General features: G+C 34.9%; 1 protein-coding gene across 2 annotated transcripts in view; it reads right to left on the bottom strand.

Moving 5' to 3' along the window:
• The window catches only part of NCAM2 (neural cell adhesion molecule 2), a 321358-nt gene that overhangs the window by 46480 nt on the left and 249084 nt on the right, over window positions 1-25794 (bottom strand). For both annotated transcript variants that reach the window (XM_026108971.2, XM_026108972.2), the window contains exons 13-15: window positions 12222-12341; window positions 10197-10318; window positions 1960-2140 (exon numbers count right to left, since the gene is read on the bottom strand). In XM_026108971.2, the coding sequence (XP_025964756.1) occupies window positions 1960-2140; window positions 10197-10318; window positions 12222-12341 (423 nt within the window). The remainder of the gene's footprint in view (window positions 1-1959; window positions 2141-10196; window positions 10319-12221; window positions 12342-25794) is intronic.

Genomic DNA, 25794 nt, shown 5'->3' with positions numbered 1-25794 from the left:
ATATGTCATTTCAAAACAAGGTAACCATATTGACTCATGAATATGAACGTTACTGTCCCACTGATTTTAAGTGTAGTCTGACATACTTATAAGAATTGCCGGCAGAACGTTCATCTGATGTGAATTCCACACCCTTTTCAGGCTTTGCAAAACCAGTTGTCAAGGAAACTAATATGTTCCACAGCTGTGATTGCAGTAATGATTCATATAAAGAAGACTTGATGTTAAATGCTGTTCTGTTACAGGAAGTCTGTTCAAAGGAAAGTCTGTTCTTTCCTTATAACTACTTAGAGGTTTTGGGAGAGGACTGAAAGAAAAAAGCCCCTAAACAGCTATACAACTATGTTCAAATAAAAATGTTCCATCTATATTCTGAAGCTAATTTAACTAACCTGCTTTTTACTTGAACAGCTAGAGACCATTTATGTGGGCATATCATGTTTCTGTCAGTTACAGCAGCTGCGGTAATGATATGGAATACTTTAAATAATTATACCTGGATTAAGTTAGCTTGCATTGCAAAACAAGTAAGATTTGTATAAAGCGCAAAATCATACACTAAACAGTTTCAAATGTACAAAATTTAAAAATGGTTTATCCCTTTCATATAGTCTCTACCCAAATAAAGTTTTATTTACTTTTCTACTTGATAAGTATTTTTCCTTCATTGGGACAGTAAACTTCCCTATATCTCTGTTCCCTTTTCTTTCTTGATAATGTAGTAAAATATTAATTCTGAATGATGGCAATCACAAGGCACTAACTGTTCAAAATCAAGTACATGATTCCCTACGAAGGTACTGAATCTCAGTCAAGATGCAAAGCAACACTCATTACAGCAATTTAAGTGCCTATACCAAATATTTTATTATGACTGGATTTGAACCTATTAATGAATTACAAATGCCTTTTCCTTTCTATAAATGCAAGTAACAAAGCTTCTAATCTCAGCAAATTGCTATAGAATACTAAAAACTATAACAGAGATCCTGAGGTAACCTTCCTGAAAGCATCTTTTAAGAAAAGTTGTAATGAATAGATGAAAAATCAGTCAGTTATTTCAAACAGTCTATGACTCACTGCCGCATTACTGGGATCAGTGTGAGTTGGATGCTCAAATTCAGAACAAAACAGTTATTGGTATGGTTTACATTTTAATATTTTGGCCATGTTATTTATTTAGCAAGATTCTAATTTAATTCTAATAGTGTAATCTATATCATATAGAAGACCTCATGATAGAGGACTTTGCATCTGATTTTAAAATGGTAATGATGACACTGATCTAATTTGAAATTTTTTGTTAAATACATCAGTTCACACACTAGATAAAAATTTTGAAATCTTTTTGTCATAACTTTTATTTTATATAAATTACAATTAACTGCATAATGTCAGAAATTGCCACAATAATTTATACGTTTTCCGGAATTAAACAACCTTACATTGTTGCACCAAAATATTTATATTATATTTACATGTATATTTTACGTAGGGAAGCACTAAAACTTTATAAGCAGGTTACTGAAACACTCTTAATTACTATGCTGCTTTCCTTTAAGAGTTCCAAGCCCTCCTATTTACACACTTAAAATACGAATAACTTCATTTCTACGGATTTCAAAACTTGTAAATTGGACTGTTAGAGGGCTGTATGTTGACTAACTTAAGGTTAGTAACAGTAAGATAATACCTAAACAAGACTACTTGAAGTCTTAATCTTGCCAGGCACTAAAATGTTTTTTCTGCGCTTACAAACGACTTTATTAGTAAGAGCAAGGTAGGAAATGGGTCCCATTTAAGGATTTTTTTCTGATAATAGAAAATGGAGTCTCAAGCTTTGTTAAAGAAGACTTCAGTTACCTTACACTTAAGTTAAGAGACTGTTCAATCACACACATTCATGTACTATGAGTAGTAAACAATTTAGAAAGAGAAAACATTCTAAAATTAACTTACCTGCAATAATGTTGGGCTTTGGTGGCATGCTGAATTCATACAACGTTGGTTCAGAATAACCCAATCTATTGGCAGCTGTAATTTGTACTTGATAACCCATGGTCCACTGAAGATGCTCTAGGATGATGTGGTCTCTACTGCCCTGCACTTTCTTCTCTAGCCACTGGTCTTCCTTATCTTTCTGTAAAGATGTAAATATTAGTTTAACTTCTCAAAAACTTTTGTATTGTTTATCTAAACTATATGTCTATATGATGTAAAAAAATAGAGTTTCATTTCTGAAGGTTATGAGCATTCAAATCATCCAGTACTGGAGGTCTGAGTACTTGGGCTTTGTGTAACTTTGACCAGTTCTATTCAGGTTTCCACAATTTGGATTCAGGGATTTTGTAGTAAGCAATCATTTTTTAACATTCTGGCCTGAATTTGTACTTTGCTCAAGTACTGATGTTCATCTTGGGGAACAGCAAGATAATTATTTACATATTCCACTATGAATAAATTTTTTAAAAGGTTTATTTTATACAGACGTTTCAATTTGTTCTAATCAATGTTCTTTAAAAGGAGCTTCCCATCAAAGCCAAGGCGAATAGTTCATAAATGCAAGCTGTGCTTATACCACATGTAAGTTATATACTGAAAACATACACTAACTGTACCAATATGTGATACAACATATTGAAAACAAGACTCTATGCAATAATATAAAAATCATTAAGAAATTAGGTAGACCTGTGTTTACACTGGTGAGAGGATATATGTAAATCAGCAAGATGGTGTTCTAGAAAAAAAAGAGTTCTCGTAATCTAGATAATTATAAATTGCCTATACAAAGGGATCAAATGAGGACTTCAGCTGCAATCTTAATCCTGACTTTTCTTGAATTTGGAGTGCTTACCTTTGCAATCTTTCCTTTTAGTGTTTTTAGTGCATAACATTTTAATTATTCTTTATAAAATGAGAATACTTACTTACTTACATGTACCTACATGTATAAAACAATATATACTGGCAAATAAAAAAGTCATTTTGTTCATAGGAATATTAATAGCTGTCAGTAACAATCCAGGCAGTCCAATTCCTACCATGCCCTGAGGCACAGTACAGTGCCAAACACTATGGCTGAAGTATACAAGCCCATACAATCCATACAACAACACAGACCCAGTTAAAAGGACATAATCTCTTTGAGAGAAACCCCTCACATATAGGGGAACATGGCTTTTTGCTACAGATCACTATGCTTCTCAGCAACTTATATTCAGGCTCTTTGCTGAAGCATCTTGCTCTTTACTGATACAAGCGTCAAAGAAATTAGCATCTAAATTAGAGAGCTCTTGGCCCAAAAGTGTTGCTTCTGTATGTCCTTTTCATCTCCAGTCTTCAGAAAATAGTGTGACAAACTAAGCTCCCTTATGTGCCCTTCTGCAATAACTTATTTCCCATCAACAGTGAGCATGAGGATCCTTCCACACAGACTCTCTGCCTTTTGTTAAACCCTTTCTACTCCTTCTGGAGTCACTGGTCATTGATACTGATGTGTTAGCCCTGAGAATGAATACAGACATTAATATAATATAGTAAAGTATCTTTTCAGGAACATCTGTAGTGAGGTGAAAGTGGCTACTTGATGCAGCAGTTGACCAGCTAAAAGCATCAGAATGCAGTAACATTACAAATTATGAAAAAAAAACCCCAAATAAATTAGCGTAAAACTAGTTTACTCATCATACAGTGAAATCAGTATTTTCTGAAAAGGCTATTTCCGAAATAAAGTGACATAGTATCACTCCTCATGGATAGCTTCTGTTGCAATCATCTAATATTTTACCAAGTGAATCCACTTATATTTTCACTATATTATGCAATTTTTCAAAATGTATTTCATGCAACACTGTTAAAAAGAATTACAACTGATTGCAATATGCACCTGCAAATACTCCTTAGTAATGTTAGGAAAAGCAGTGCAATGTTGTACCATATTTTAGTACCTGTTTAAATTGGAGAGGTTTGGGAGAGTTTAGAAAAAAATACATCTAGATTCCAAAGAATATCAACCTCAGAAAATCAGAAGGTGAACTCGTTATGATTTTGGTGCATGCATGTAGAGATGTGTGAATATATTGAGGAATTCTGAAGAGGTTCAGAACCGCAGAGGAAGGAGAAAAAAATCTGAACTGAAAAATAAAGGTTCAGGCTAACATGATTTCTGCAGGCGGAAGAGATAGTATTGTGAACAGATATGTGACTACATTTTCAAAACAAAACGTAGAATTACATGTGATGAATAGAATGAACTTAAGATTTGGAAGAAAAACTATACAGATTTCTGTATGAGGCTGCTCTTCTGTAGACATAAAATTCAGTTCCACAACTTGGTCAAGTGAAGTCAGAAATAATCACGAAAGGGCTGAAAGATAACAGTATACCCGTATGCCTTGTCAGAGAAGTGATGTCCAACTTTTAGTTCAAAGTGAAGGCATCTGGGTGGATCACGATAAATGAAACAGACCAAACCCAAGCACTGAACTCGAAGGCAACACAACACTTTATGAAGACTGACAAACACAAGTTAGGAGCAAGAAGAATAAAGAAAATATGTGGAGAGCAAGCTGTCTTCTCCTAATGACAAATCAATCAAGTTTTCCAGAATTTGGCCTATCTTTGGCATCTTAAAGAAAAAAGAAAACTGAAATGTCCTTCATTATAGCTGCTATTTCTTATGCATTTTGAAGTACTTTTTAATAAGTACAGCTGAGTAACATACCCTGATTTATTTTACTGTTAGAGTGGAAATGGAAAGAGAGAGATGAGAACACAAAAGTCTGCCAGTTAATTCTTTCTACAAATCTCCCTGTTTATGCTAAGGCCCTTTAACTGGTAGCTTAAGAAATAGAAAACAGAACTATAAAAGAAGACTCATACCTTATCAGTCTGTTCTATTATTAATAATGCTTAAAATTTATAGAAAGTTTTATATATGCACAGTGTTTTACAACAAATGAAAGACAAAGTTTTAAATCATGAATCAGTCTAATTTGAGGGGTGAGTTAATACAATCTTGAATCAGCATTTACTATTAGCAGTTTTATCATTAATATGCACCAACAAATGCATATTTTGAGATACTGCAATTAGATCTGCAGCTTAAGAGACTGAACTGTTCTGTTATTTTCATTTTGTTTTGTTTTCTATAATGCCACAATACTGCTTTAGGTCACTGATGCTGTGAGCTTAACCAATGACTGACAATTCAAAAAATCTTACTGCCCTCTTCCATTACTCATAAGCCTTAGAATCGCCCTCTCCTCTCCCCAGTATAAGCCCTTAGTTGAAACAAATCTATGACAATGCCACAGATTGAAGACACTTAAAAAAATTAATATTATTTCTCAATTACTTGTATTTTGTCTTTAAATATAAGCATCAGCCAAATGTATCTCGGGTCTAAAGGCTATATTTGTAAGATAGCTGTGAGTAACTGAAGCACCTAAAAACCACACTCCAAATTTTAACTGGTTTAAATTCAGTGTATACACAGTGGCTTTGCTCATTTGTTTCCTTATCCAATTTTTTGATTGTAATCACATATCTACTCATAGAATTATAACATGCAAGATATTGCATCAGTTACTTTTGAAAAAAAAAGAGTAAACTGAGCATTGTGAAACTCTAGTCTACCATGACTTGACTGCATCCCATAACCAAAGCCACCTCTCACACCAGTGGAAGTAATGAAGGCAATCCACAGTTTAGGCACCTATTTACTAGTGCAGAATATAACATCTATCTCTTTAATGGTCATTTTATATTGTGCCTAAGATCACATTCTCTGGGAACTCATAAATCCTCAGATAGGACATACTAGAAGTTAAAGTGGCTTACACTGTAACAAGTGAGGAACAGTAATTAACCCCCTTCAGCCTCTTCCCTTCTCCATCCTCCCTAAATCATCGCACTAAAATTCAGATCAAACAGACCTATTACTACAGTGGCCACTGTGATAGGAAAAAAATGGCTGGAAATGCCTCACTGTCTTGAAACTTGACAAGAAAAAAATAAAGAAACCCTTAAGAAAGACAATAAAAGAGTTTAAAGTAGTGTGACTCCACAGGGCAAGAATTAATTACATTAAGAGGGTGCTTTATAGGTCTGGGTGATATTTTAGAGGAGGTAATAGAAGATCAATGCTGAACAGATAGCACAAAATGGCTTATACATTGTGTTAAAATGCAACGTAGGTTCAAGAGTGTGGCAGCTAAGCTGGAACTCAGATGCAATATCTGTAGATATCTCAGAGTGGGACTAAACGAAAAATTCTGTGTTTTTAAATTATTCATATTTACATATTTATTCTAGCACATATAAAGCAACAAAATGAGCACACTCCTCCATTGATGCAGTCAAACAAGAGTGAAGCACACAACCTACATATCAAACTCTTGTCAGTGCCAAATTTCAGAGCATTAATAGTAACACTATTATGGGTCAACACAGAGAACAACTTTTAGGCCTGCAAAAGCAAATCATTTCCTCCAGACATCGTTATGGATGCAAAAACGGAAGAAAAAATAAACTTTTTTTTAAATAATAATTTTTAAGTAATTTTTGTTGCCCCTACCTAAAAATTCATACCCACAAAAGATGGATATTTTTATTATTTCATTTTAATTCTAAATTTTTACTGCAATTTGGCATGGCAGGAAAAAGTAAAACCTTGTTTTCTAGCTTACTACTGGCATTCTGTGACCTGAATGTATAGAAACAGAATTCCCTTTCCCAATCACTATGAAGTCTATTCCAATGCTTGCCATTTAAGCATTATGAGGTAACTCAGAATCTGGTGCCATAAGCATAATTAAAGGTTTGCAACAAATCTCTTCAAAATAATATACTGATATGTATTAGCAGGGAACCGTGGGCATATGCACCAAGCACAAACTGACAATTGCAACACGTGCAGCTACAAAATCACCACCTTGGTCAAAATGCACTGGACTAATAAGCACATATTTTGCTCTTGACTATATGAGAGTCATGTGTAAGTAACTACTCCTATTTGGTGATTATACATTGTTTCCAGAGTGTCTCTGGTCCCTTAACCTCTGTAATACTGAAGCAACAATTCTTTGTAATACTAATGGAAGGCCATTTGCTGTTTGATAGCCTGCCTTCCCCTTGCAGCTTTGTATGCTATCACCCAACTGCCCTGAGTCGCTCTGTGGCAGTGTCCTTCCCCTGGTATCCCAAGTGCTCTTGTCCTCCTGGCCTTCTTTATCTCCTCACCCTTCGCTTTGTAGCTCTTAGTCTACAATGCCATGCTACGATCTCTTCAACCTTCCCCTCAAAGATTTTAGTTTATTGCTATGGAGCCTAGTGGATAACAAAGTGGAGAACAGCCATTCACACATCCAGTACACATTTCCCCAGATACGTACATGCAGAAAGCGTAAGAACCAGCCGTTGTGCAACACTAGCACCGGTCACGTGTGCCCCAGTGAGCACTAACGGCATCATAAGCAGGAGCAAACAATTGGGAGTTTGAGTGGGTCTCCACGAAAACTATACAGCTACTATGAGAAAAGCGGTCAGGGGACCACCTCCCGCGCTGGACAGGATGCTCATCTGGGGATCCCCATCACTTCTTTCCCTGGTTGGCAGTTGGGGAAGAGTTTTCCCTTCGCACTGTCTCCCTCCTTTTTTCCCTACGGTAACTTTGCAGTCAATATATGCCAGCAGGTACGGACCCCGTTAGTGAAGCTTTGTGCATGTAAGCTGGTGTCAACTTTTTTTGTGCAACAACGTAAGTCATTATGAGGCTGCTACTCATAATAATTGCATAATACTTACTTCTCCGGAATGCAGAATAGAATGTGATGCTTCTTAATTATCTGTTTATAGTTAATAAGTCCTGCCCATAACATGAATAAACTAATGCTAGGAAAGCAAAATTTGGTAGAAATAACATATATGATTCCTGGAAAAAGAAAACTTGCAAATAACCGTGGACCAGATAGTTTTGCTCTGTCTTTAAAAGCTGTTCCACTCCCAGGTTTAACAAGACATGTATAAAACTTAACCCCTAATAAGACATGAGCTGTTATGAAGCATGAAAAAAGAAGCCACTGATATATAGCTTGTTATCTAATATCCTCTTTAAACATGCAAGCAAACACATTTGTCCAGGTGCTAGTAATGAGGCTGGCAAGAGTTATAGGAAAGCTAATTAAATAGGACCAATGGGGAAGACAGAAGTAGTCAACAGATAATTAAGAACTTTAAATAGCATACATTCATTCTGATTAAAACACCACAAAATTATTATTGTGCTTTTTTGTTGCACGGAGGCCTTTAATTTAGTCAAATTGCTTTTTCAATTGGAAGCTCAGGGAGAGCTGGGTTTGAGGTCCAAGCAAAAACTTTATTCTGTAACCTTTTAAGTTTTAAGTTAGTGATTAAACTTTACATTTATCTTTCAACAATAAACATGAAAAATAATCTTCTATGTTATAATATAGCTTAGTCAAAACACTATATCAAAACCAAGTTTCCAAGTTTCTTCAGGATAGATTCAAAATTATTTAATTTGCTTAAAAACACAGGAACAAATTAAATTCTTTATACTGCATGAATATATTTAAATCCATACCTTGACACTAAATTTCAACCATTTGTTTTCTTATCTTCCCATGTATAAATACTTATAATACTTAGAATACTTAATCTAACTAGGAAGCTCATTTCCACAAAACTGTATTGTATCTTATTATTTCTTGCATATTTTAATACCCTATCTCTTCTTGAAAATCGCTTTTCTTCTCCTCTGAAATACTCTGTACTCACTGGACTGAAAGTCTTTTAAGAAGGTCAATTAATATTTAGGAATCAGTGATACCAGAATAACTGCCAGTTATTCCCTTAGGCTACTCCTGAAAGCTCTACCACCTTTTCCTCAATTGATTTTGAGAGACCAATCTTCTTTGGTTATACTTACGTTAGGAAAATCACTTTACATGCCAAGTTTAGAACTTGGATAATCCCAGAGCTATCATCAAAAAGTTGCCTTATTGGAAACATCAGGAAATGTAACAAAAACTATTACAAAATGAAGAACTGGGTTTTAAACAGGTTCAGCATTTAACTTCTTAAAGCTTGCTAATTTCCATGACACATGGTTCTCTCTACCTTCTCTTTAATTTGTCTAAATATGTACTGTTATATGCCTAATCTCTTTCAGACTCTCAAAAGAGATGTATAAAGCTGCTATTATACTCTAGCAAAATGTCTTCTTTTTGGGTCTAGTTGGATAATCATGGGTCAGTGGCAAGTGGTATGAACCTCCTAAAAGAACATGAAGAGGTTATTAGAAAATGCATACTTTTGAAATCAATGCATTGCTTCTGCCAGCTGTATTAAACCCAAACATCTGTGAGCTTTTCATAGTATATCAAGGAAAGGAAAGACATTTGAGCTACTTTAATAAATAAGAACTCTCAGAAAGCAATTTTTTTTATGGAAAATAAAACAAGAGTTACGCATTGCAAAAGAGACTGTTTTCTAAACTTGCTAGATTTCCAGCTGTCAGAAGACTGTATAAGAGTCTATAAGACTGTAATTGTATATGACTGAGAAGACTGAATAAACTGCAAAGCTGTTAAAGAACTGAAACATACACTGAAACACAGGCAAGTCCTAGCAATTTGTAAATTATTTGGCTTTTGACTTTTTTAAACTAAGTCTAGGAATCTAGAAAGATAGAAAATACAGATCATGACCAGACAACTAATCTCATTTAAAACAGAGCACTGGAACACAGTCTCTAGGGCTGCTCTATAAATAGGCACAGTTAGATGATTAATTTGCTTTTGAGATAGTCTTTACTTATGTAATGTTCATATCTGCTAATTTACTGCACTGAACACAATGTTTTTCATTTACCATCTAAGACCATGTAACAAAACAGAGAATACAGTAAGTTTTCTTGTTAGTATGACCTTTCCACTATACAATTAGGAGAAGGAGGAGGGTTTTGTGCTTGTTTGTTTGTTTTTGACAATCTGGCCTTAGCAGCCTAGTCACAAAGCAAAACATACTATACTATATTAGATGTTTGTTTCCTACTTTTTTAGTATTCAAACCACTTTGTTACATTTCAAATTGTATCAACAATCTTCTCTACATTAAAAGCAGATATTAATAAGCAAACCCCACCTATTTTGATTAACTGAAATACTTACACTTCTGTATTTCACAATATATTCCAAAATGGGGGCACCTCCATCATCTTGTTTAGTTATGCTAAGTTTAAAACTCTTGCCACTTCCTGGTTGTCCATGAATTGATGGGGGGCTTGGCTCCCCTAAGCAAGGAAGAAAAAAATAGATAAAAATAATTCAGCAATGAGATAAATCTTAAATTATGGCTGGGAGTCTGTCCATAAGATTATTAATCCAAATCTTTAAAATCAAATCTTCTAAAATGATCCTACCAAGCACTGCAGAACATACGTAGCAGGTGTGTTAGATGTTCTGCTTAGGGTGTGTTCTAAACTAGATTAATAATCTCACACAAAGAAACAAAAAGATGTAAAGCGTAAAAGAATTCTTGGTTTCTTTGATTTGAATTTTGATGCTTTCAGATGTAACTTACTTCAGAAATTATTTAGCCATCAGTTCAGCAGTGCTGGTAAGCTACTACTCACACTGAGGTTTAAGAGCAATGCTATACTCCAGCAAAGTGTGTGTACATATCCTTAACATTAAGCATGAGCTTCAGTCCTCTGTATGAGATATAATTGTAACGCAGATATTTAAGTAAGAATTAAACCTTTGATAATTGTGCCAAGGTAAAATTAGATACTTCTAGAGTACAAAATAACAAAAATAGTCTTTATTAAGAATAAATGTAAAGAATAACATTACCAAAAGCAAAGAAAATGTTCTCAGCAATGAAAGGATAAAAATGATCTTAAACATGCATATTAAAGGATTAATAGATAGATTACACCACTTTGCTAATGGCATTTCACTGATTAATTATCATTTATGTATGCAATGCCTATTATAAAGTTTTATATCAGATCTCAAATGATCGTATGTTGTCACATGGAAGTGCCTTATATTCAAAATACCTGTGAATTTCCATTCACCCTGTGAAATCCTGCTTCTTTAGAAATTTGCTTAGCTTTCTATCAGGCAGTATATCTATCAGTCCAATTAGTTTCTATCACTTCTCTATTGGGTATAATGTGTCATATGAATAATAAAAAGTTATTTTACCTATCATTCAATATATTTAGAATATTCATAAAATTTAAACAAAGAGAAAATTGAAAGCTGCCAAGTTACAGGTTTTAGACAGAAGAAACCTGTCAATAAGAATAGAATATAGTAACACGGGGGAAATATTTTATGTGCCTTGTAGTTGCGTGACTTTTATTGTTCATTCCATTAGGTACAGATTACAGTACTCTTTATATTGAATAATGCCCTACTCTGAAAACCATTCAGCTGCAGCAGATTATGAGAGACTGGTCTACTAACAGTGGCTGACATATTTTGGCATATCTATTTGAATACTGGACAGAGCCATCTGGTAGTTCCTTTACTTGTCTTCTCCCTTTGTGTTTATTTATTATTGTTTCTATTTAAAAATAATTTGGGGAAAATATTTTTCATTAGCCTATAATATTTAAATCTGAATTTCTTGCCTGTAAGGCTTACCACTAACATGGAAGTGGCTTTGTGGCATTTGCAATTTTCATGTAATCCTAGTTTAAATGATTTATTCTTATCATTTTTCTATAGCTTATAGTTTCTATTTGAGGTTTGATAATTACAAAACTCTTGGCAGCATAATTTACTTAAGAAATATCTACTGAATGTGCCAATTCCCTTCTCACAGATGTCTGTAATACCTTGGGTATAACTGAGAAAAAGTCCTTAACCCAGTATCTTTCCTGTTTTCCGCTCTTAACATTGACATATGGCTAAGTCTTATAAAATACAAATAGTGGGAGAATTTCTCCAACTTAAATTCATCCATTTTACTTTAGGGGTGGGAGCAGAAGGGGAGAAAAACATGATTTTTGAGAAATTTACAATCTAAAGAAGGCTGATGTCATACAGTGAGAGGCACAAGCTTTTCCATAAATATAAATAATATTATCCATAGTGAATCATATTTTAAATTATTTGCTGATCTGAAGGTTACATACTCTCCTAAGTATTTGCACTTTCATTTAATAGCATGATATTACTCACGGACAGGTAAGGTCTGAAAGATCTCCATTTTGCTATATTCTCCTTGCCCTTTTCCATTTACAGCAGCGACTTTGATTTCATATGTCGTATTTGGTTCCAGATTGCTCAGAACAACCATTGCTAAAGGAAGGAAAGAAAAATATGGAAACAAAATTGATTAAACAATAAATTAAAAGAAAGCAAGGCAATTTTGTAATTTGTTTGCTTCACCTGCAAGTAGGTGTCCAATTTTTAAATAGTATAATTTCAATACCATTAGTTCCAAACTTTTAGCTGTCTTGTTCAGTGCTAATAGTCCACTTTTTTTCTTCTGCATAAAATCATTGTTGTGTTTTGAAGGAATTTTGTGTTGGTGCTACAGAAACCATAGGCAATAATTAAGGAACTTGATGGGGATTGATATTTTATGTTCAGATTACCAGCACAGGAGATTCCAATTTGGAAACAAATGATGCAAGTTTCTTTTTGCCTAGCTGGCAATGGACTCTTTGGCATCTGACACACATTCAAGTCATTTTCACACAGTTCACGATTTGCCATTTCTCCCTCATGGACAGCAGTACCAACCATCTTTGGTCTACATTCCTCGATGCAGCTACGTGCATGTTATTAGTGAATTACTGATGTTATGCTGTGAAGTTCAACCATATATAACTCAAGTTCTAAAATAAGAGGTTCTTATGATGACCAAAGAAAGATTTCTGAGTTGGCTGCTAAGGATCTGAAACTGAATTAAGCATGTTTGTATATATTTAAGAGGCACATTAAATTACAATGCAGAAAGTGATTCAGGAAGCAAACAGGCTTGAACTTAGGACTTAAAGCCAGCCGAGAGACAACACAGTCCCTTCCCCCAGTATCCAGAAGATTTCCCAGTATGTGCATCAGTAAGCACCATGCTTTCAGAAATCAAGACTGACCCTCGGCGGGAGTATTCCATGCATCTGAGCACATCTCTAGAACTGTCGCTGGAGATGAAATCAAAAGCAGAAAACAGGGGGAAGAAGTTTGTACAGAAAGTTTGTACAGAAAATTGTACACTTCCAAGAATACAGTTATGCTGACAATATACAGCAACATATCTAGAAATGAAATCCAGAAAAAGGATGTTGGATTCCACGATCATCTATGGGAAGGTAGTATTGGAGATTACACTATTACTGTATATTACTAATACCAATGCTGTGCATGCACCTGGAAACTTAGATCCATAATGTGTCCTTTGACCATTACCCTGTCTTTACAAGAAGGCTTTATTTTGTTGTCTCTACAGCAATTGTCTGCTTGCTGTTTGCCAACTCTGTGGTGAGCTCTCCAGATGTCAGGTTCATACTGCGGAATGGGCACACACTGGATGATCTTTAGTTGAAGCACATCACTATTTGTCTTGGCCAGAAAAAGAGGGGCTATATGATCTTACAAGAGGACATGCAATGTCTTGAGAAAAAGCTAGTTGTCTCTTTTCCGGGATCTACAGAGCCTAGGGTTTTTTTGGTTATAGACTATTCTAATAGTTGCTTTAGGCTTGTTTTTCAAGTTCTATATTTAATGAAAGCATAATTATTTCTGCCATTACTCTTCGTTATTCTTTTGATTCCAGATTTACTATAATTTCTATTTCATTTTTATTTTATTTTCTGCAGCAGACTTCTGTCTCATTACCAATGGAGCTAAATGGATTTAATGAATTTTGGAAAAACAGTAACTTCCCCATTTCATGCTTTATTATGAGCACTGTGCATGAATTTGCCACTGAAACATGATAACCATTTTCTTACAAAGAAAACAGTAGAATTGTGTGTCTTCCAGCACTTTTAATTTTATCATTTTCATAAGATTCAAAAACATCAAACTACAAAAAGAACCATGTCATGAAAAAATAAAGTGCCATCATGAGAATAAGAATCAAATTTGGAGAAGAAGAGAAAGATTATGATATATAACATTCAGCTGTGGTAAGATGAAATTTAAGAACATAAACCAAGCAGTAGCAGCGTTTGATTTGCGTTTCAGCCACGATTACTTTCCAAGGCTGAATAATTTCATTGAAAATAAACCTTAGGGCATACTAAAAATTAGTGTTACTGTAAATGTTTTAAAAATTTAAACAACATCAAAGCATGGCTATGAGTCTATACTTAATAAAACAGGAATGTGTTAACTACATTAAACCTAAGGATCCAGTTCTATAAAAACTTGCGTGACTCCCGGGGCCTATTTAAATGAATAAAATTACTTACATATGCAGTATTTAAAGAATCAGTGTCTACTTTAGAATCTCCTGCACAGCTACAATGATTCTCACAAATACATTTACGGAATTAACCCAACTAAAATCTGATGGCATGACAGACTCAAAAACTGGCACCGCTTGTATCAGTGATGGTATGATGTGGATATCTTTACACAGGAAATAATTTACTAGGCATATTCTCCAGGAAAAACAAAGAAATGAAAAAAAAATGCATGTTGATTATCAGAATACTTTAGGCAGTCCAGCCATAAAAAATAATATAGAATAATTGTGCAAGATAAAAGGAACTATCCCATACTATATAACAAATGTGCAGAGTTTAAAATAATCTAACAGCAGTGAGAGCTGTCACTGACTGCTAAGTGTGTTTTGTATTTTTGAAATAATATGCTAGGAATGGAAATAAATTCTTAATAAAGTAGTTTAATAGTCAGGGTTTTTTTAAGGTTTGTATCTGTCATCTAAGCATAAAAACAGCTTATTCATCTTTCCATATACAAATTAAACTCTTCTTACAGGAGTCCACAGCTCACAGTCCTGGCCACAGCAGGTATTTTGATCACAGTTTTCAACGATCACTGATGCAATAAACTGCAAAATTTCAAATCATTTTCTGAAAGAAATATAGGAATTTCACTTTCAGTATAAGAATGTGAATAAATTGATTAACTGTATACCACTCTTTGAATCATGCCATCAGCAGCAATATCATGTCCCAAAGAACTGAGGCTGCTTAATCATATTCAGTGTATTTCTACTTGCCCTATCTACCTACGTTTTCACATTGGCTTCCTAATCATAGCACCTCTGTGCTTTATCTGAAGTATTCAACTTTACAGACGAATTGATTTTACTGGGATTATTCACATAGTAATTGCTTATGTTGAGGAGCAGACTTGGAGGAATTACTCCAGAGAGGAAAAAGAAGAAGATTGTCTTGTTAGCTCTGCAGGCATAGCTGGACTCAACGTGGCACAGAACAGCTCAGGTCTTAGCACTGTGACTTGTGAGAAGCCAGACAGGGAGGACGCAGATTGCATGGAAGCCTTTCAGGAGATCATGACACAAGAAATGACAGGTATTGCGTTTTTTTTTTAATATACTGTATAGAGAGTTTAAAACAAGATGATTCATACTATTTTTGAAAGAGTAGGTAAGGAACAGTATTCTTTTTGTGTACTCCATAATTAAAACAAATAAAAAACCACAACAACCACAGAGAATTAAAACTCACTGAATGTCAAAATTCAGTTCAATCTATTTTGTGGCAGGAATCCTAAAGCTTAATGTCAAAGATAAAGTCCTTATTTTTGATTATACAGATTCTTCTAATTTGCAAGCAGATCTAACATGTTAAAGGGTTAACACAGTACAGAAAAAAGCCATAAAATGATGGCTATATTAGATATATTAGATAGACAAAATTTCAGAAACTCCATAATTAGTGGTCAAACTACTTCAAATATGGACTGTAAGCGCTTCAGCTGGAAAAGTGTAATTTATTATTACAGAATTTTAGCTGCTATAAAGAACCATAGAAAACAGCAAAGTCTGACACAAGATTTGCTGTGAAATAATTGGTACCATAAATCCAAGTAACTATAAAACAAAACAAAAATCACCACCTGATTTTCTGGTCCAGGGCTAGGTTGCTTATATTACCTGGTTAGAGTAGAATGAGAGGGGAACTGTCTGGAATATTAAATTGTCTTATTCCCAAAGAAAATCTAGCTCAGAAATCATTAAGGACTGTGATGTATTACACAAACGATTGCCAAAACAAAGAAAGTTAGGGAACTGATAGTATGGATACACTATCTTAATGACAAAATAGATCTTATGTGAGATTAATTAACAGAAATATCACTTACATCAATACAATGTTCTCACTGGAGAGCTACCTGCTGCACAGAACAATGTTCTTTTAGTTCCCAACTTCAGTTCTTTGAGGATGTCAGATCTTACTAAAGTAGGATATCAATCTGTCTTGAAACAGAGCAGCTGAGACCTATCATTGCTGAAATACCATCTTCTCTCATATGTATTTCAGACAGTGGCAGCAGTGCAAAGTTTCTGTCTAAGAAGCACTGTAGATTTTAGGAAGATTTTTTTGCTATTCTTTTCCCTCTAGTCTGAATCCTTATTACCTACGCATACTGAATACAGAGCAGGTTTGCAAGTGGAGTGTTTTGATTTAGGAGCATTTTGTTGTACCTTTTACACATTATTGATTATTCTTAAGAAAAAACAGTCCCCTGGAAATATCTGAATCTCTTACAGAGGAAAAAGTGAAAGGCATGCTTGTGAAGCTTAAACAGGTTTCTCTTTGTGATGATGACTCACAGTCTTTTAAGGACAGAAGACAAGGACATGGGAGGAGAGCCGTGAAGAGCCTCCAGTAGTGCAACATTGGGCTTCTGTACAAATGTCTCAGAATTTTGTAGCTGTCACACAATTTGAGGAACTTCTCCCAAAACCTTGGTCTGCATGGGTTGGCCATCATGCTTTTGTCAAATTTATGTGCTTGTACAACAGGAGGAAGAGTGTAAAAACTCTTTTTCTACCTGTGCCTCAAAGAGTTAGCTCACAGAAATGTTGACAAAAAGTCATAAAGTGCCCCGGGGTAAAAGTGCAGGAAAAAAACAGATAACAAGGATTTTGCAACAAAATAGGCAACATTCATATGCAGAAACAGTCATTCTGTCTCAGTTCCATCTGTCCATTAATTTCATAAATACTGACTCAAGCATCTGGTATAAATGTTAGAATTCAACTAACACAATGAAATGAACTTTAATAATGAAAATATTTCAAGTGGTGTATTAGGATGGCAAAAAAAAAACAAAACAAAACAAAAAAAAAACAGTAGCCAATCCTAACAAACAGCAGCCATTGAAATTATTGGAATAACTTCCATGAACAGACATGGAGACAGGATTGGTCCTAATAATTTCCTGTGAATCAAAGATATATAGTATATATATCAAAGTACATATATCAAAGATATATAGTACATAGTATATATAGTATATAGTGTGTGTATATATCGTTTATATATAGTATAAATGGTGTGTATATAGTATATATAGTGTGTATGTAGTATATATACACTATCTACTATAGCATATACACTATAGTATATACTATAATAATACTATAATTAATACTATACTAAAGTATATAGTATACTAGAGTATTAATTTTTAGTAAGAATTGTTTTAATTTTTTTTTTTTTGCAGCAACAGCAGTAGAGGACAAAGCAAACAGATGATTTTTATTACACTAACAAGATGCACTTCTTTCCCTCAATTGGAATAGCACATATTAAAATACATATATGCTCAAAGCTTACTGAGTATTGGGATGATATCTTTTTTAAAAAATAACTCCCTTCTGTTTCTCTTTTTCTGTGTTTTTAGTTTTAAAATATCCCACACTACCTTTATAATGACCACAGCCTAATGCCAAAAACTTTAAAAAATGCAGTTAACTTTCATAAATGGTACTGGTTCCTCTTAAACAGAAGAGAAGGGAAAGGGAGGAGAGGGGAAGAGTAAGCAAGAAGAAGAGCAGGAAGGGGAGAGAGGAAAGGAAAGGGAGGGCGAAAGGGGAAAAGAAGAAGGAAAGAATGGATAAACAATTTAAAGCTTATTAAGTACCACCATACTTAAAAGTTTGGGAGAGAGAGTACTTGAAACAGTTGATATTCTCTGTAAAAAGATCTTGTTAAGCAATACAAAGGCATACTTAATAAACTACACAATTCTGTAGGCTAAACAGAAATACATATTGAGCTTTTAAACATGCAATTTAAATGCATTTCAAAAACAAATGCTCTTTGAATAATGTAACCTTAGAAATACCAGGTCTCTTCCAAGTATTCATTAGCCCTGCATTCTTTTTTATTAAACAAGTTATTTGTAGAATTGATCTTTCAAGAAGTACTGTTTTAGAATTTTTTGTTCATAGGACTGTGTGTATTATGAACCTTTAAAATTTAGTTCATGGTAAATTAAACACTTTTTCTTAACTGCTAATATTTTATTTTCTTAGAATTCAGAATTGTTAACTTAAGTAAGTCCATCGAAATGGTGGAAATGAATTTCACTGAGACTGGTGAATTTTGGCCCAGTCCTTACAAGAACTGAATGCACTTTTCTTAGACCAGAACACACAAGCCCCAATCCTGATTCTGTTATTTTAACTGAAGGAAGAAAAGGTGCACAAGCAGAAATTTGTGGAGTCCATCTGACCTTCTGCCCTACTTGCTGGTGCTCACCCATGCAGGAACCAAAGAGATGGCCAACGGAAACCTTGATTATATCAAAGATGACTGTAGGGCTTTGGGGGAAAGCCAAAGGGATCATGGGCTCCTCCTGGTCAAGCTCAAAGGCTTGGGTCAGATTAGATGCATCTAGTAGGTCAATGCATCCAAAGTAGGCTGCATTGTTGATTGTTGCCGACATGGCAAATCATGTATTGGGCTAGATTTGGAGTAATAAGGCCAGCAGATTCAAGGAAGCTACTACCCTGTAGGTAATGCTGGTAAGTCCAAACCTGTGTCCAGAACATTGATAAACTGGAGAGGGTCCAGCAGAGAGCTACCAAGAGCACCTACGGCACACAAACTGTAAGTAGATGTTGAGGGAGATGGGCTTATTTAGTCTGGTGAAGAGGAGTGACTGAACAGCCAACTACAGCTACTTGAATGGGAGATACAAACAGTGGAGCCAGAGTCTGCTCAACAGTGGCAAGTGATACAACAAGGGCAACAGCCACAAACTGCAGGTTGGTATGTTCAGTCCAGATACTAGAAAAACTTACTCAGTGGGAGAGTAAGGCAGCACTAGAACAGGTTACCCCAAGAGGGTGTGAAATCTCCCTCCTTGGAGGTTTTCAAGGTTTTCATGCCTGACCTAATCTAAGAGTGGCACTAGTCCTGCTTCAAGCTGGAGGCTGGACCAGGTAACCTCCAGATGTTCCTTCCGGCCAACAACTATGATTCTATGAAATAAAGAGGAATAATACCTTGGTTCTTGCAACTCGGCTCTATCCTATATTGTAATACTATTGTGCATTTCTTAATGCAAGGATGTTAAAGTCCTCTGATGGAAGAAGCAGCCACCACCTGTAAAGACCTACACTTAAAACTTTTTGAGACAATGAAACAGTACAGTACAGTAAAATCAATAGGGATTTGGACTGCTACCAGATATTCTTTCTATCTTGCAAAAAGAAGGCATTGTTCAAACTGCTTTCAAGCATATGACTAATGTTCTCAGTACACCAGCATGAGGGTTCATTGTTAAATATTTATGTGACTATCCTTGCTGTAATTTTAATAGAACAGATTGCACAAAATTCATAGGCTTACTGCTAAGTATAAAATCTGATGAGGTTAAATCTTTTCATAAATCAAATTTATTTTCTATGGACATTTATTTGAAAATTCTCCCGTAAGAAAAAACTCTGGGCCAGTGATACAGCTGTGTTCCATGAACTTCTGTTGGCAATATAAACACACAAAAACAGTAGAATTAAGTTCTCTATATGTAAGTAGCACTTTATTGAGTGAATATACTACTTTGCATTATGTAGTAAAGGAATAACTGTGTTAATCTTATTGAAGAAGGGCAATTAAGGCACTTATTAAGATCTGTTACACTGTTTCATTTACTCCATTTTTCTCTTTATGAACACCCATCAAGGCTAAGAACAATGTTTGCTGGGAGATGACACAGAAAATAAAAGATAGTCTTCTGAGGAGAACAGGGATTCCACCTATGAGGAGACTAAACAGAACATGCTGGTTGTTAGATTGTAGCAAAGCTTTTAAATGCTAGTGTATATGGCCTATCTTATATCACAGTCTGGAATCCACCTGGCTTATTAAAGGACACACACACACACAGGTATATATACACATATATACATATACATATGTACATATCTATATAAACACATGCACATAAAGGTATATTTCAACTACGAGAGCATACCTTCCTTTCTTCTATGCCTGCTGTATTTACATCCCCTTTGTTCATTCTTCAATTGCACGAATCAAACTGCATCCTGTCCCAGTCTCTCTGATATGTGCCAGAATCTAAATCTCTTACTCCCTGTTGTAGGGCAGGAGGAATTATTTTTATTTCATTTTTTCCTGCTCAATTTTCTGTTATTCCTACAATGGAGATCCTGCTGTGAACTAATATCCATTTCAAGTTTGCAATTCAAAGCTGGAGTTGAAAAGGCATCCTACATTCAGAACTCTGCGAGTTCTTTGTTATTGAGAGATCTCGAGTAATGGGTGAGATAGACTTTAGACTTCACAGCAGAAAAAAGCTGCATCTTCTGAGCAAGAAGACACAGTAGTTTCCCTCACAAGTGTTCAACACTCAGTCACTTTATAATCTTCCTTTGGAAAGCAAGGTTTTTGTATGTTTCCCCTAAATACAATGCCAGAACATTTCACAGTCTTTAGAGCCTCTGTCTTCACAAATCCTTTTGCAACAGGGAACTGCCAAAACTCCATTTTATGGATTCAAACTGAGGTACAGAAAGAGTTCTGATATGTCTATACCCGGCATGCTATAATTTAGCTAAATAAATTAGCCTGCCACAGGTACATTCACCCTATTACAGTGCAAGTACCAGAGATTTCTGAACCTGAGTTAAGTCCGTAAGTCTCAGCTCAACAGTGCAGGCACCGTAAAATTGATGTGTAAGTGTTTTTACAGATGTGATGCATCTGGAATGTGTTAGATTGAATCTGCACACACTGGCTAATGTTGTAGCACACCAACACAGTTTTCAGGACCATATTACTGCTTGAGAAATACCATGCAGGTACGGGACACCTAGTGTACTTTTATGTAATACATTGACAGTTTTTGGTCTGAGAGCTTCCCCCCATTCGGATGAAGGCTGAATCCACACTTTTGCTACACCATAGCCTCTGACAGACTGGGGCTTGTCAATCTGAGGACAGAATTGGGCCCACATGACTGCACAGCTTTAGTTGGAGTCGCTTTCCATCTGACTGACTTTGCCGAGTAAGCTTGCATCCTCAAAAGGCTGAACAGGCACCTTCCTTCCACAGGATCACACAACCCCCACTGGAAACTGGTAAGAGTGGGTCTGTTCCTGGAGACTGCTTTTAACAGAGCAGAGTCTATCTAGGATGGAAAATAACAGCTGATCCTCAATGAACAACTCAGTACTGGTCTGAATTTCTTCTCCATTTATCAGGGGGAAATAAGCAAAAACAAATATAAAAAACCCCTCCTTCTGTTTCTCTTCTAAGAAAATAATGATAGCAATTGACTTTTAACATCTGCACCTTTTTCTACTGTCAACCAAGGTGTGCTGAGCTGCAATAATCTTTTCATTCCTTTGAGACTGTGCAACAAATTCAGACATTTCATGCAATGCACTAGTTTTCCTATGATGTTACAAAACTCCTATCCTGTTAAGAGATGTACAAATAAGAGATTCCTTTTCTTAAGCAGATGGCCCAGGAACACCTAAGAAAATTCTCTCAAGGTTGCTTTACTCACTACTAAATATATATCTGTGCTCTTACAAAGCTCCATGACAAATGTCAAGAATTCAGGAATTCTTTATCCTAAGCAAAACGAATATCTGAAGAGCACAAAGGAATGCAAATTTTTCATCACAGTGCTCAGAGAAATGGAGACTTTTTATAGGCAAATTAATATATGTTAGCAAGCTTTGCATCTCACTTGAAATTGCTACTTAAAGTTCTAATAACTTTCAATCGTATTATAATTCTGCATACTAACAGAAATAAGCAGAACAACATATAAAAAACTACATGTCTTTTCTCACTTGTTTTTGCTTATTTATTTATAGAGAATTATGTACTGTAACACACAGCTGACTTGTTCTTTTTTAAATTACTTGTTTTACTTGCTCAATTTTACATCCCAAACCATCTACTTACTTCGAATGCCAACAAAAGCCATCTCCTATGCACTTCTTTTGGACAGACTTTTATCACTGGCCAGATTTTTTAAACTGGAAGCTCTCATTAATCTAATGGTGAATATATGTTGCTGTAGCCTAGCAGCTACCTAGGAAGCAGGCTATGACTCCAGAGTTCTCCCTTTCATTCATTCCTCCAATGAGCGCGATTTTCAGCTCTGGAGTATGCAGTGTGAGAAAAAGAGATTCTACCCACTCTGTCCCCACATGCAAGAGCTGGCAAAAAACTAACCATCACCTTTTCAGGTAAGAGTAAGTGACCACTGGTGACCACTATCCTCAAAAAGGCACAGAGACAAGTAAAAAGATCCAAATGTGATCTCAGAGGTGTATTTTAGAAGGACATTCACCACTGTGAGAAAGCAAACACTGACCTCAAGCTTGAGATGAATGATAATTTCAACAACAAAAAGTTCTTCTGCTGTTGCAAACACGAAGAGAATTTTCATTCTTAACTTTTTCCTTCTCATCACTGTCCCACTCCAGCACATAGAACACTACATTTTATTTCTTGCCAGTGGAGAAAGAAAAGGGTAGAAAGTGACAAAAAAGCAGATGCATTTAGTGATACTGTGGACTGTAATACAGACAGGGCTGTGCTATCTCTCTATTGCTCACTGTTCTGTGTAGCAGAACAGAAACTCCATTCATAATTACCCTGTCTTTGAATGACCTTGAAAATACTTAAAGAATATCATATCCTCCTGAAATACTTTACTCTCTTGTATTATAAAATATTGCTGGAGCTTGTATATGCATAAGTATTCCATATGTGTACTTTACCTTTTCCTAAGCAGATGGAAAATGTAAAATAGATGCAGATGAGCACAATACTGATTTGAAAGGCAAAAATTGCAGCTGCATCATGCTCCTCATTTATCAGTTATTCTGATACAATACTGCATTGCACAACTCTTCTTAACAAGATCTATACTTAGGGGTCAGATCAGCAAGACCTTTACATCTGATCAGCATATTCCCTGCAAATTTACGTGAGAGGGTACCACCATAGAAAGCCTGAAAATGTCTGAACAGTGACTAGCCAAGTGTTGTCAGAAAAGCAGAAAAAACACGCTAGAAGTCACAACAAAGGAAAACCAGGAGAAAATTATTTGGAATACCTTCTTCTGTGTTTGACTGCTTAGTTAAACATATTTATGACACACTTCTTGTGATCAAAAGTAGGTTGCATTTTTTCTTAGAAGTTTTCAAATCTGTGTCTTTTTAAAAAGAAGGTTTTCACAGGAATCACAGATTTTGCCATGTGCTTTGACTTTTTGACTAAATCCAATTGCAGACACAAAATTGCAAGCTGTGAAGAGCAAGAATAACCTCAGAAATTGCCAGTGGTTATATCTGCATAGCATTCAGTTGCTTTTAGTTATGAACTCAAGCTGTGAAATAGATTATCTGTGTTTTTGTTCATTTCTCATGACATTTTATTCACCTTTGAAAGTGAAAAGTACTTTTCATTCTCCTGATGATTTAGGTCTGTATAAATACTTCCTGAAATATTTAAACTTAGCTTTCCCTTTACACTCCTCCTCACTTTCCAGTATCTCTAATCCATCCATGTAATTTAGTTTAAGACATTTGTTTATAAACCAATCTTTCCCTGCCACAGGAGAATTTAACATCAAAGATTAAGCTGGATGCAGGCCAAGGATAGTACAGAGACAGAATCAGAGGGACAAGTAACTTGCATACATGCATGTACACACACACACACACACACACATGCACACACACGTTAATTTATTTGGATAAAAGGTTGATCTTTTCCTACCATTTATTTAGTAATTTATATTTTTTTGTAAACTGCATCTATTCTTTCACTTTTTTTCAATTGTACCATATTGTGCAAATTATATCATCCCAGGTTAACCTAAGAGCTTAGACTTCTTAAAATTAAGGATGTTATTCATGTTATGTGTATTGTTGCACCTTTATAGCTTCTTAAAATGCATATATATGCAACTCCCACATTTCGATAATTTTCAAAGCTGGCTTAAGCTTAGGAAATTATTTCTGAATTAAGCTAAATATCTAGTTTGTTTTGAAAAGGGAATCCCATGAGTCTAGGCCTAGTAAAAGTATCATAAGCATACTGTCTGATACTCGTAACGACCTATTAAGTTTTTTTGACAATATTAGAAATTAGTGCCTATTCGCCATAGAGAATTTCTGAAAATAAACCACTCATTTAATTCAATTTATATCAACTATCAATACCACATTAAAAAAAAAAAAGAGTTTGATTCTCCACCTTGTGTGTCATGTGCTGTGGTACAAGTTGAGTATAAAAGCAACAATGGATTTTTTGGGCTTATTTTGTGTTTTTTTCATTCAGTTTTGCATTGGTCTTAAACTGCCTGCCTGACTGTCAACCAAATGGAGAGCCAGATTTTAAAGCCGAATTCCCACCCCAGAAATGTTTTCTGTAGGACTTATGGCATCATTCAAAATGTATGAAAATCTCTTATGACTTCAGGTGTTTCTAAATTTCTGGAGTACCTATGTGACATTCCAGAAATGCAGAAACATTCTTCAAAAACAGGAAGTGTCATTTCAGAATCTAATGTGATCATAATACCTGTCAAGAGAGCCAAATCTAATGGTAATTCCAAGGAATTCAATATCACAGATACTTACTGAAAAGATATACAATAAAAAGTATAAACACATGCTGGCAAAGCATCTTTTTATATTACACCATGAAATGTATTCATGAGTAATACATACATTACTATATTATATTAAAATTGTTCCATTATTTCATAAATCTTCTGCTTTCTATCATCCAAAGAAGAATTTCAAATGTAAAAAGAGACTATACACTTGTCCATTAAAATTTGAAACACTTAAATAGATTCTGAAAAGCAGCTTTTATAACGTGGTTTAACTTTGATGTTTTCTTCTTCTATACCAAGTTTTTGGAAAGGTGTCTATAACATTACTTAATATAATTCATCCACTGTCAAAAATATTTGATGATACTTGTTAATATCTTATAAATGTTAAATTATATATCTAGAAATAATTTGCTTAAAAGACTTGCAACTGGATAAACTGACTCCTAAAAAAACACAAAACCTAGAAACACTAGGAAGGCCCAGACATTTGTTTCATTAAAATATACATCATAAGATGTTTTTGGTTTTTAAGAACAAAAATAAAGAATAATGTAAGGTTGTGATGCTGATTAGCATGAATGAACTGTGTTTTAAACCACATCAGAATGTGCATTCATTTGAGAGTTTGTTATTAGTTTTAGGGCAACCACAAAGATTAACATTCTTAGACTAACCAGTCTCT

The sequence above is a fragment of the Dromaius novaehollandiae genome, chromosome 1, assembly GCF_036370855.1.
Source record: "Dromaius novaehollandiae isolate bDroNov1 chromosome 1, bDroNov1.hap1, whole genome shotgun sequence".
NCBI classification, from domain to species: Eukaryota; Metazoa; Chordata; class Aves; order Casuariiformes; family Dromaiidae; genus Dromaius; species Dromaius novaehollandiae.
This window is presented reverse-complemented; position numbering and strand designations above follow the sequence as displayed.